This window comes from Gavialis gangeticus, unplaced genomic scaffold, assembly GCF_001723915.1.
Source record: "Gavialis gangeticus isolate Ggan-Ray unplaced genomic scaffold, GavGan_comp1, whole genome shotgun sequence".
In the NCBI taxonomy this organism is placed as follows: Eukaryota; Metazoa; Chordata; order Crocodylia; family Gavialidae; genus Gavialis; species Gavialis gangeticus.
This window is the reverse complement of record NW_017728995.1, coordinates 43,029,482-43,042,324: the sequence shown is the minus strand read 5'-3', so window position 1 is coordinate 43,042,324 and position 12,843 is coordinate 43,029,482. Positions and strand designations below refer to the sequence as shown.

The 12,843-nt window shown below is 43.7% G+C and overlaps 1 protein-coding gene across 1 annotated transcript in view; it reads right to left on the bottom strand.

Annotated features, from left to right (window-relative positions):
• GK5 (glycerol kinase 5 (putative)) overlaps positions 1–12,843 on the bottom strand; it is a gene marked incomplete at its 5' end in the record, with an annotated part of 74,611 nt that overhangs the window by 35,719 nt on the left and 26,049 nt on the right. Inside the window, 2 exons of the mRNA XM_019503072.1 lie at positions 825–919; positions 5,784–5,888. Coding sequence (XP_019358617.1) covers positions 825–919; positions 5,784–5,888 — 200 coding nt within the window. The remainder of the gene's footprint in view (positions 1–824; positions 920–5,783; positions 5,889–12,843) is intronic.

Below are 12,843 nucleotides of genomic sequence, written 5' to 3'. Positions count from 1 at the left end.
ACCCCAGTACTCTTTCCTGCCATGGCAAGGGGTCAGACTCAATAATCTGCTCAGGTCCCTTCTGACCCTAGAAACGATGAAACTATGGAGGAGGTAGGGGGAAGGAATGTTGTGAAAGAGATGGATGGGAGAATAAGAAACATACAATGAGCTTGTTTGGAAAACAAAGGAATGCAAGGAGCTAGTAATGTGTTCAATATTCCAAGACAGAAACAAGAAAAAAAAATTGTGCAATCTTCAACGATATTTTTAACAAAACTGATTTGTGTCCACTGAAAACTACAGTATAGGAAAAATTAAATTAATAAATTTTAAAAGCCCTGTAAACACATATTAAATTAACATGGCAATCAGTTATGCAGTATTAATGCTATGCTTAAGGGCTGAGTTGAGAAACACATACTAATTTAGGAAAACTCCTAAATACATTTTTGAGTACTCTCAAAATCATGATCTAAGGTTTGCAAATAAATTGTATAAAACAAATGCTTTAAGTTAAGGCACAAGACTGAGTTGCAAGAGACGCAGGTTCAGTTACTTGCTTTGTAAACTCCTTGTATTAGCTTTAGCAAGTCAGAATTCCCTATCTCTCAGTGCCCCTAGGGTAATATTTCCCTACATCACATATCGTTTTTCAAAATAAATTTCATTAATGTTTTTAAGGGCTGAGATACTGTACTGGCCCTCAAATACGACAGGGATGGACATGAAGCAAGAACTTAAACAGAACAGAACACCATGGTAATGGGCACATTGATAGATATTGCATTTAACTAGGACACCATAAATCACTTCCATCAAATTACTAAGGACACGACTTTTACCTGCAGACCTCTAAAAGATGGAACAAAACATACTCCTTCAGAATCAACCACACTTCTTGCCATTTTTGATGTATCTTCTACATTCGTAAAAAGATCTGTAAGAGTGTACAAAAAGTTATATGTCTAAATTATTCCAAGTCAGAAAAATCTTTAATTTTCACCAAAGATTGTTTAAATATTCCAGCTAGTAAATATTACAGACACTAAAAAAAACAACAACTCTCCTTTATGTTAGTTCCATTAATCACATGAAAAACTACCCAGCTCAAGAACCAAGCCCTCAATCATATCCCCAACAACTCTATAAACTCTTACTTTCAAGACCTTGTATCATGACCATTATCTTTCTAGTCAAGGAGATATTTATAGGACTTATGAGAGTGACTGTATGAATAAACAAGTGAAGTTGATGTTGAGAAATTTGCCACAAGCCTATATTGTTGGGCCAAGTGCAAGTACTACACGTCTGAATATTGGTATCCTATTCTCTATACAAGTAGTTTCCAACCTTTTTAGACTCAAGGTATACCCCTGAATAGACTTGAGGATATGTCATAGGTTGAAGTGGAATGGCTGAATGCTTTGTGTTCTTGTAATTCGCAGGTTAAAGGCCCCTGAGTCCTTAAGAGCACTCCAAGTTACAGCAGAGACCTAAACACACAGTAAGATGGTTTAGATCCCCAAACACCCTCTTCTTTTCCCTTCATTTTGTTCTTGGGTTTTGCACAAAGTGTAGCCATACTAAGACCTGACAATGTGGTGCTAGGATTAGCAACTGAATACAAAAGCCCTCTTTGGTGTTGAAGATTACCAGAGATCCTAGTTTTCTCCGATAAAAAAATCCAAAATTCTCGGGGGGAGGGGAATCTAAAATTCTCTATAAAACCCCCCAAATCCATGTTTTTCTGCAAGTAAAATGAAATGCCACTATCTATATATCTATCTATATATAGATATACATACACATACATACACACACATACATAAACATACACACAGCTACAGCTGTCCCCCCTGCACTGAGCAGCCCTGATATGGTGGTGTTCTGCCTCTCCCCATGCCACTGTCCCTCACTCCTAAGCCACAGACCCCCACCCTACTGGGGTCCCTCACTCCTGACCCACAGTCTCCTGGCCCTTATTATTTATTTATTGATTCAATTTATAGGCCATCCTTCCCAACAAAGGCCATGGGCAGCTTGCAATAATAGAATAGAATAACTTGCATAACAGAAGAATGAACAAGAGAACATAACTTAAAAGGTAACTACAGCATCAATAGAAAACCCTCAACAGAAATTGTCTGCTAAAATGCCTGTCCAAATAGGAAAATCTAGTCCAAACTATGTTCAGGCCAGGGCTCTGGTGGGCCTCAACAGGGAGGAAGTGTCAGAGTTGAGGCATGACTGCTGAAAACAAATTCTCATGCTTTTTCACCAAGTGGACTTGGGACATTGATGGTACTTGTAGGTTGCTCTCAGTTGAATATGATCTGTGCTGAATAGCAGCCTCTTTTCTTTCTCTGTTCTTTCTTTATATGTTGGAAGAAGTTTTTGTTATCTATGTAATATCTCCACTGTCTCCTAATTCACCTCCATTTCTCCTCAGAGCAACCAAAAGTGCTAAGTAATACATCTGACTCATTAGCTCATAAAAAAACCCAGTCCAGTAGTACCCTGCACTAGCTGACTAACTTGGGCAAAGTATGAGACCGAAAGCCTCTGGGATCCAATCAGAGTCACCGGTCAGTCCCCAGGTGTTCTCCTCTCTTTTTCTTTTCTCCCAACCCACACATACTCAAAGGCAGTGGAATATGCTACCTGTGATGGGACCGAGCCGCAGGGACAGCTGTGATGTCCCCAGGTGTCCCCCACCCTGATCTGGTTCCTAGGGTACCCCTCCTCTTCTCTCAAACTGTTTCAGCTGGCGGGTCCCTCCCAGACCCTGCTGCTTCCAGTCCAGCCCTTAAGTGCTCAGTGGGCTATCCTAGCCTCAGCCATGCTCCAAGACACTGGTTGCCTTAAGCGCTATTCATGGCCTCCGTCCACCCCTACAGCCACACTCATGCCTCACAGATATTACTGGCTATTCACTTCACTGGGGCACCTTGCCCCCAGTACCATGTCAGTACCATGTCAGGCCTCCTCAGGCCTCCACACTTTTGTTGGGGCCTCAGCCTTCCCACCCTCTGTCCCCTCTCCCTATTTGGGCCTTTTAGCCTAAATCCGCTGCACCAGGCCTTGGCTTACGGACACCAGCCTGTCTCACCCCTCTTGGGGCCCAGACCGTGGGCCCTGGTTTCATCCCTCTTGGGCAATGATCCTGGCCTTCCCAGTTTTAGGCTACCTCAACTGCCTTTCCAGAATCAGACTTTCACCATTCTGGCTTCCGCCTTTTTACATTTTGAGCTCTGACCCCTGCACTCACCCTCTGGGCACTACTGTAGCTCATGCCCCTGCCCCTGGCAGGCTCAAGTCCTTCAGGCACCCCTGTGGTTTGTGCTCCTCCAGCATCTTCTTCCTTACCCCTTGTAGCCATTCTGGGTCTACCAGTATAAACTATAACATAAAGGCAAGCTACTGTTTTAACACAATCTTCCTGCTCTAGATCAGTGGTCTCCAAAGTGGGGTGCACGCACCCCAGGGGGTGCACAAGATGATCCATGGGGGTGCAGGAAGAAAATATTAGAACTTCTATTTATATTTATATAAATATACATACATTGGGGGTGCGTGCTCAAAATTTTTTTTACTGATAGCACGGTCAAAAAAAGTTTGGAGACCACTGCTCTAGATAACTAAACATTAAGAAGAAAAAGGCAGGCTATCACTTTAAAAGAAAACCTCCCCACCTTGGGATAAACAAAGTAACATTTGGCCAGCCATCCTGTGGGATGGGGGGGTGTCTCATCTCCCTGCCTCCAGGGCATTTAGTGTCTGCCAGAATTTCTCAGGCAGCTCCTCCCAGCTGAGAGCCTGGCCCCTCTAGGGCACTGGCCCTCTTTTCCACTCTCCGGGTGCTGGCTTTTATGTTCCCTGGAGCGGTTCCCTGGAGCGGTGCCTCTTGATCAGGTGATTCTCTCCCATGCACAGCTGTTGCTCTTTGCTACTCTGACTGCCTTACTGTCCTATTGCTTCGCCACTAGCTAATTCCAAATTAAGTTGACTAACATTACCTTAAATTCCATTTATGAAGTAAATCATATTTCAAAGCATCCAAGTAAATACATAAATTTTAGGACATTCAGAAAAGTGGCTCTTTAAAATGTTAAGGAGCTCTACATCTTAATCCTAACAAAGCTGCTACTCTCCTATAATGACCTTAGTCACTTGCAAATGTTCCTACATTTTCAATATTCTATTGAAGAACCCTAGGAAAAGCTAACGGTGCATGTGGCCACAAGCCTATTACAATAGTTACCCTGAAATGAATAGACTCGATTTTTTTTTTTTTTTTAACTATGCTCACAGTACTTTGCTACTGCATACTTAACAAATTTGTACGATTGGTGGTCTCTCCAAAGCTTATAATGGTACATCCTAAACACTTGGCTCATTTTAAAAACTCAGCCAAATCTAAGTTGAGATGTTATAAATAAACATTTGTGCCTTAGAACAAATGTCTGTAGAATCCCTATAATTAACTAAACCGAACTGGCAATCAGCTAACTTCAGTTACAACTCAAAATTCTAGTCTGGTCTCTTTTCTACTAAGCACTAATTAGGCCTCATTTACATTACTCTATTCAATTTGGGGTATCATGCATTTAAAAAAAGACAAGACTGGTTGAAATGTTTAGGTGACACAAAGTGATAACATGTTCCAAGAAAAGAAATGAAAGATTATAAATTACACAGGTCATAAAGATGTACATATCAGAGACTATAAGAAGAAAGATTAAAAGCACTGAGCGTATTCAGTTCAACAGAGTGGTTCTCAACTGGGATGCTGCAAGACCCTTTCAGGGGTACCATGATGCCAGCACTTGTGCCACTACAGCCAGCTGAAACAGCTCCACATGTCTGTTTCCATGAGGAACTGGACTAGGAAGTGGCTGTGGCTATGAACTGCTTCCCTGTCTGGCTCCACATTTGCCTCCTGGCAGTTTTACCTGACCATGACAACACCAGCAGCGATACCACAGCATGGAGACACAGCTGGTTGAGAATCACTGTTCTATGGATTTATCTCCAGGGTGGTGCTCCAGGACCGCATTAGATTTATCTATTTAAACAGGTAAACTGAGGTAATACAACAGTGGCTCTCAGAGAAGTTTTGGAGGGGTGCCTTGAGCTTAAAAAGGTTGACCATCACTGGTCCAAAGAAAAAGATGATTAGGCAAAACCAAACTAGCAGCGTACGAATACAGAAGGTCTGATCTATAGAACAGTTTTAGCAACAGAATCTTTTCATTCTGCTGGCAAGGCAACAACAACTTTTGAAAGAAAGGAGACATTTGTCACTGTCCAGAGGCCAGCGGAGGGTAACCATGCTCACCTTGTGTTGGCTGCTGTTGTCCCTTCAGCAGCTATTCTTATCAGGTTGCAATCTGCACCCTGCCAGCACATCTGCTGAGTGGAGCCATGTGGATGTGTTTGTGCTGTGGCAGCTTCCCCGTGCAAAAACTCTGGTGGCAGAACCAGGATTGCATAGAAAAGGCCAAAAAGGAGTGTTCCAAGAAGATCTGGAATCAATCCTTCTCATTAGCCACTTGAATCAAATAGGTCTACACTCCAACATTTTCCAGCAGGAAAAATGTAGGTGAAATTAGCATAGCTACAAAATCAGTATCAGCAGTGAAGATGTGGAATTGCTATCATTGGGACTGTCCAACAAGCAACTATACTGCCAGCCTGTTAATAATAATAAGCCAAACCTGCTAGCACAAACACAAGCCTGTAAAATGGTCTCTTACTAGCCAATTTATTTTATAATACTTTAAAATTAAAAAGCCACTTACCTAGCCCCTGAGCCCATTTTATGGTAGAGCCTGTGTCTGATCCATTGCCTTCTGTTAAGTAAACAACTTCTTTTCCAATCTTCCATCCAATCAATGAATACAGACCTTAAAATTTTTCATGAAAGAGTACAAAACTCATTATCTGCCTTCAGAGATTTAAAAAACCCATACTTTTATCTACTTTCTTCACAAAGTTCAAATTAAAAGTGTTGCTACTATAAATTCAATTTTTTGTGGTACATTAAAAGAAAATATGATAAAAAATTAAGAGTGGGATAGTATACCAGATTATGCATATTAGTTTATTTTAATAAAGAAATGCAATGTAAACTAAAATCAATATATTTAATAATGAATAACACTAAAAACATCATCAAAAGAAGAATTGTCTGACAGCTCATGAAGGCTGTAGACAAGGTATAAAGGTTCCTAGAACTTAAAAAAAAATCCCTGGAGACATACAGTTAAATGTACACATTTTTTCCAAGTACTAATTTTATTTTAATGATTTTAAAATAGTCCAGTTTTCCCCAATGGCTCCTAAAGGTTCCTGTTGACCTTTTTGGCTACCAGAGCACACTGTTGGCTAATCTATACCTTGTGGTCTACTGTAAATAATGTAAATAAATAGGCTCAAGCCTATTTGGATACTGAATATATGGAATATATGGATACTGAAACAAAAAACCCCAAATACCTAGCAATCCCAATTTAGAAATACAAGTCTCATTCATGGAAGAGAACGAAAGAGTGTTAATATGTATTTTGACAATTCATTTCCAATATGAATATAAAAAATAGAAATGTTGAGTCTCATAATTTGGACATCCGTGTTCTCAGAGTGGCTCCTGCCAGCTATTCAAAGCACTATGCCTACGCTGTTTGCCTTGTATGAAATAAATATTTGAAAATACATTTGCACTACAATGTGGAAAACCAAACAGCAATTCTACCTGATTTGGTGTTATCTGCAAATTTGCTTAGCGTACACTTGCTCCCAGTGTCCAGTGGAGACCAACCTTTTTGTCAAGCCATGCCTCCCTCAGTGCTATTGGCTGCTCTGCTTTCTCTTCCCTGCCCTGTGCCCCTACCCAATCTTCTGCTGTGCTTTCTGCTTCTTGTCCTGTGCTACCTGCCCAGTCTGCTTTTCTGCTTTTTGCTCCCTGCCCTATCTGCTGCTGTATTGTTTGTCCCCTCCCCAGTCTGCCATGTGCCACACGCAGGCTGCCCATGCCACTTGTGGCACACATTCTGCAGGTTGGCCACCCCTGGTCCAAATCTTTAAAGGAGATGTTGAACAATACCAATACATTGAGCCATTGATGGCTACTTGCTGAATACCATGTTATGAATCCACTTTACAGTGCTGTCATCTAGTCTTCATTTCCTTAGTTTGTTAATGAGAATGCTGTGGAAGCATGCCTGTGTCAAAAGCCTTGCTGAAGTCAAAGTATATTGCATCAACTGCCCTCCCCTGATCCACAGAACCCATCACTTTATCACAGAAGGCAATCAGGTTGGTCAGGCATGACTTGCTCTGGGTGAATCAATGTTGACTGTTCCCAATCATCTTGTTCTCTAAAAGGTACTTCAAAATAGATCCCTTGAAGAGCTGCTCCATGAAGGCAGTAGTGACTTCCGGCTCCTGCCATCCTGCCAGTGCAGCTGTGTGGCTATGGCAGCAGTTGTAATTCCCCATCCCACCAGGTCAGCACCCATAGCTCCTGTCCTGGTTACCCTACCTTAGTTATGCTAGTGAAGGAGAAACTGGAGAGTTAAATCTCTCATTTTAGACTTCAGTATGGAAGAGAAAAATAGGTGAAGAACCAGAAGGAACTGACAAATTATCATCTGAGACAGCAATTTCATACCCAATTTAAGGACTACTTTTCGACAACTTGCAGCAGAGAAAAAAAGGGACCCACTCAGTTAAGAAGCTGTTAACTCAATTCTGCAGGTTAAACGAAGACCTTTCCTATGACAAGTCCCTGCAACTGACTTCAATGAAGGAGTTATGCAAGATATTGGATGCCTGAAGGAGTGCAGAACCATTAACCCTGGCTCTTTAAGTGGTGCTACGAGCATTCATTCAATACACAAGATCAGATTCTGTCTCAACAGCAGTGTCAGTTGCAGTTGCACCTGCATCCTGTAAGTCTAGCAATCATCAAAGCCAAAGATAGAAGAACAACCTCAACTGCCTCTCAGTTCTTTTTCTTATAAATAATCCCTAGATTCTATCTAGAACAGGGGTGCACAGAAAACAGCCCACAGGAGCCTTTCAAGAGTTCTGTGCAATATTAGCACTTTTAGGTTTGCAAACACCTACACTAGGAGTGCTTAAATTCTGGCCTGCAGCACTGTGTCATGGAGCCCATGGGGCTTCCCACAGGTCTGGAAATTCAGTGGTAGAGAAGCCATAGCATCCTTCCTTGCTGCCAGATTTCCAGACCCATGTGGAGCCTTGGCCCTATGCACTGGACCAGGCACCCAATCACAATGTGCAGGACCAGGTGTGGGTGGTGCCAGGCCCAAGGGCCCAAACCTGGCTCATGAGAGCAGCATTGGGCCACAGGACCTGATCCTAGTGCAAGGTTCCCTCTAAGGTGAGCACGTGCGTGGCTGTGCACAAAAAAAAAATCTTGCTGCATAGTAGTTTTGTAATGCTGTGTACCTGCCCAGAAAGAACCCGGGCTGCAGCTTCCCAGAAACCCGGAACGCGGCGGAGGCACTGGGACCAGCAGTAAGTTACCACTCGGCTTCGCTCCACTCCTCACTGTGCCGACATCCCCACAGGGAGAGACAGCGGGGTGGGCAGCAGCTCCTCCCCGAGGCAAGGCAGGGGTGGGGACAGGGGCTGGACCGGGCACTGTGCGGGCCCCCCTGGCTCGGGTAAATGCTCCACTCCCCAGCCCCTTCAGGCGAGCTTCGCCCCGAGCCCTGACACCATCATTATGAGAGCCTAGCAAAGATAAGGACCTCATCCTAGCATTAACTCCACCACACCATATAATGTATTTGTATTACATTTTGTTTTCAGTATCCGCTGTGCCTCAATATATCTGTTATTGAATGTACAGCATACAAGATACAGGCTGTGCACTGTGACTGAGCGTAATGTTGTTATAAAGCCCCTCATGTCTTCATTTCCTAACTTCACAGCATTTACAATGGAATGTTATATTAATGAAACCACAAATCACTTTGCTCATCACTGAAAAGCAGCCACCTCTGTGATGCAACGCAGCTACTGTTTAACAGCATGCAACAGCTTAAGGCAGGAAATCATGGTAAGAAATACAGGGAGGAAACCATATTACAGGATGTTCTCTGAGGGAGACCATTTGGTTTCTCTTAATTTTTAAAAAATAAAATATATCATATATATAGTTTAGTATTTCAAGAATCTTTTCTCCCAAATAATGCTGTGAGAATAAGTTGCTCAGCGCGCCGAAAGGGGGAGGCAAGACCAATTCAGGAACAGACCAAAGCAGCACGCTCACAGACTGCTAAACCTTAGAGGGAAAATTGTCCTGGTGTGCAGGGGGTGAGGGAGGGGGAGTGGAAGGAAGCAGTGAAGGGCTTTTGGGGTCCAATTCCGGTACATGTGGGTGGAAGGGGTCAGTGTCAAACCCCTGGGGCCCAAGCCCAGCATGCAGAGGTAGAAGTGGGTGGTGCCTCTGGGACCCAATCCTGCTGCATGGGGTAGGGAGAGAACTGTGCCAGGACCCAGAGCCTGATCCGGGCACGTGTGGCTCAATCTGAACTGTGGACCAGCCCTGCACCACTCGTCCAGCCCAAAGGGCCAACAGGTTGAGCATCACTGATCTACATGATACACAAGATAAACCTTCAGATTTCAAATACAAACTGATAGTGTCAAAACGTTCTGAAGTACTCTATTATTTTTCCCTGATCAAAAAAACCCAGTGAAAGCTAGAAGTTAGCATTTTCTGAGAGATGCCTTGAGTCTAATAAGGGATGCCTTGAGACTAATGAGGTTGAGAAAAGTGGACCCATTTCTGACAGATTATAACACAGATATACAGTCCAAGACCAAATTCAGTCCAAGTCTCTTCAAGGAAACTGACGGATTTCTCATTTATATTCCAAATCCAAACAGGATTCATGAGGCTCTCCTCAATCTGGTCTTTCTAGGTAAGCTCTCTGACAGTATCCAGTATTCTGGATTTATCCAGCATAGTTTTGCTTTAGCTGGCAAAGAGCAAGATTTAGAAAGACTGGAAGGTGAACGGATTGGTTAAATATGAATGTTTGAAGCAACTTTAAATAGTGATTTAGGACAAAGCCACAGAGTGACCATATCCTTGTAGAAAAATGTATGAGTGGAGTGGAGGGGTACATATCAAAAAGGCCAGTATTTCCCCTATTATTTTGACTGAAGATATAAACATCAGGAATATTGTTTTCATAGAAAGATAGTGGAAGGAGTAGGTGACCATAGGATAAGATGGAAGTCCCATTAAACTGGTCAGCACCACATGGAGATCTTACTAGCAGAAAAGTATGGGTCAGTCCACTACAGCACCATGTTGTATGGCCCTGGCCATCACAGGCTGAAAACAGCATGAGCAATGAACTGGGTGTACCTTAAATGAACTTAGCACAGCGTTTCCCAACCTCTTCCAGCCTGAGGTACACTTACATTAATAAAAATTTTCCGCGGCACACTTTTTAAGGCATTCCCCATCCTCATACCTATTGTAGCTCATTGCCATGGCAAAATTTCACGGCACACCCATTCATTTCTGACGGCACACTCTTATGCCACAGCACACTGGTTGGGAAACACTGACTTAGCAGACTGCATCAGCATAGGGCGACCACATGGGAGAATGGGAAATCTGGGACACTCCCCACTGTTCCCACCTCCCTGCAGGTAGAAATGGGGTTGGGGTGGCATGGTGCACTGAGCAGGCAGGCAGAAGCCATGCCTGCCTGGTGCACCATGCTACTTGACCTACCCATTGAACTGCATCCCTCTTTCCTGCATTTCCAGAATGCTCATTTTAATTCTCACCAGCCGTCCAGGACCAGCCTCTGAAATCAGGGACCATCCTGGCTAAACCAGGATGTATGGTCAACCTACATCAGCAAGATGAATACAAGCTTGCCATCACAAACTGATGTTCCAATACAAATTAATCAGAGAATAGCTTTGTTGCTTGAATGACTTCCTACTATGAAACACAATGACTTCTGTTCAGTAGGTGAACTCTATATACAGTAGCCATCAAGCACCAAAGCTGTCAGCTCTAGTGACCGTGCCCAGACTGAAACTCTGGCCATTGTTCTGGGATAGGGAAGTGCAGTTTATTGTAACATTTCTATATTAAACTGTTCATGTTGTTATGATGCTGTGACCCAGTTTACCTATAATACTAGCATATGGGAAAAGAAGAGTTAATTGAATCCCTGCTAAGTGCCAGGACAGGACAGTACAAATGGATCTACAGCACCTACCGAGTCTTAACAGCCTTAATGACATAAGTGGCACATAGATGGCACACCCTGAAGGGTAGGGCAAGATCAAGGGGGAATAGGAACATAACAATGGAGAGGGGAGTATTAACTATGGGTTGTCAGCTCCATGCAAGAGAGCCCAGAATCAGAGAACAGGCTAGGATTTTTGAAGCTTTGGAGAGCTGGAGAGACTGGAATGGCAACAGTGAAGTACCTTCAGGGCCAGGCTCTGCAAACTGGATTGGGAACAGAGGAACTGCTTAGCTCTTGGTGGGTTTGGACAGAGCACCTCTGGCTGGGTGGCCTTTGCCTCAATAAATGTCATTAGTAAAAGAAACTGTCTGAATTGCTAATTGGAACTTTGGGTTGTACTCAATCTCTCCAACAAGAAATAAAGTCCCTCTCACAGAAGCAGAACTGGATACTAGTAGCTCCTTGAGTCAGGGCCATGAAGTACCAGGGAAGGTGAAATACAGAAAGGCTGAGGTCTCAAAGTGAAAAAAGGCCTGGACCTTGCCCTTGCCCTAGACACCACACTTGGGCTGGCTTTGCTGGATCTCTCAGAAACCAGACAAGGCCACAGTGTTCCCAAGCTACCAACAACCTGGAGAACGCTCCATGATAGCAGGCAAAACAGGTAAGTTAATAGTGGAGGCCAAAGTCTGGACCTGTCTGCACAACCCAACCTGGAGCTATCAGAATAATAATCTCCAAAGATCCAAGAGCCCTGAGGCTCATGGATACCTCATGAAATACATACAAGTAGTCCAACCACCACAGAGTAAGAAAAATGTGGAAGGGGGATCTGGGGCTCCCACCTCCTCTTGTACAAAACATCTGGAATTCATTGTCATGGCATATTTCAAACAAATCTATTCAGGCACCCTCTTCAATATAACAAGTGCATACACATTTCTGCCCAGCAGCTAGACCTGATCGAGGCCTGTGGGTCCGAGCTCGGAATCAAGCCACACACAAGCTAGGGATCTAAAGCCAAGGAGTCAGAGCTCACAAACAAGAAGCCAAACAACAGCCACACTCAAGAGTATGAGAGCTTAATAGTCTGTAGTTAGTTGCCACAGGTGTACTTAAATAAGACACCTGCTGCCTTTCCCAGCCAACACCCCCTCCCCCCCCATGGCCGATAAGGCTGGGTGGGCTACTTCAAGTTTCTTGAGGCCCCTATCTGTGGGAACTGGGTCTGGCAAATCAAACGTTCAAGGGAACACTTGCAATTCTCAGAGAGATCTCTGTAGACTGGACTGTTCTGAAGGCACGGAAGAGAGAGGGGCAACGGAGCTCCTCTTTGCCTACTAATGTAGTGCCTGCCTCATCAGGGAGAGAGCTGTAGTGCTAGTGCAGTACAATTTTGAAGGAGATGAAAACTATATATACTCATTGTGGTTGCATCCACTAATCTAGGGGTGCTCAACTCTTGCCCCAGAGGCCAGACCTGGCCCACAGAGCTTTCATTTAGACCACAGGCCTCCCCAAATATCCAGAAATTTGGTAGCAGGGGACTGGTATAAAAAATAACTGTCACTCCCCTGCTGCCACATTTCCAGGCATGGGGTGG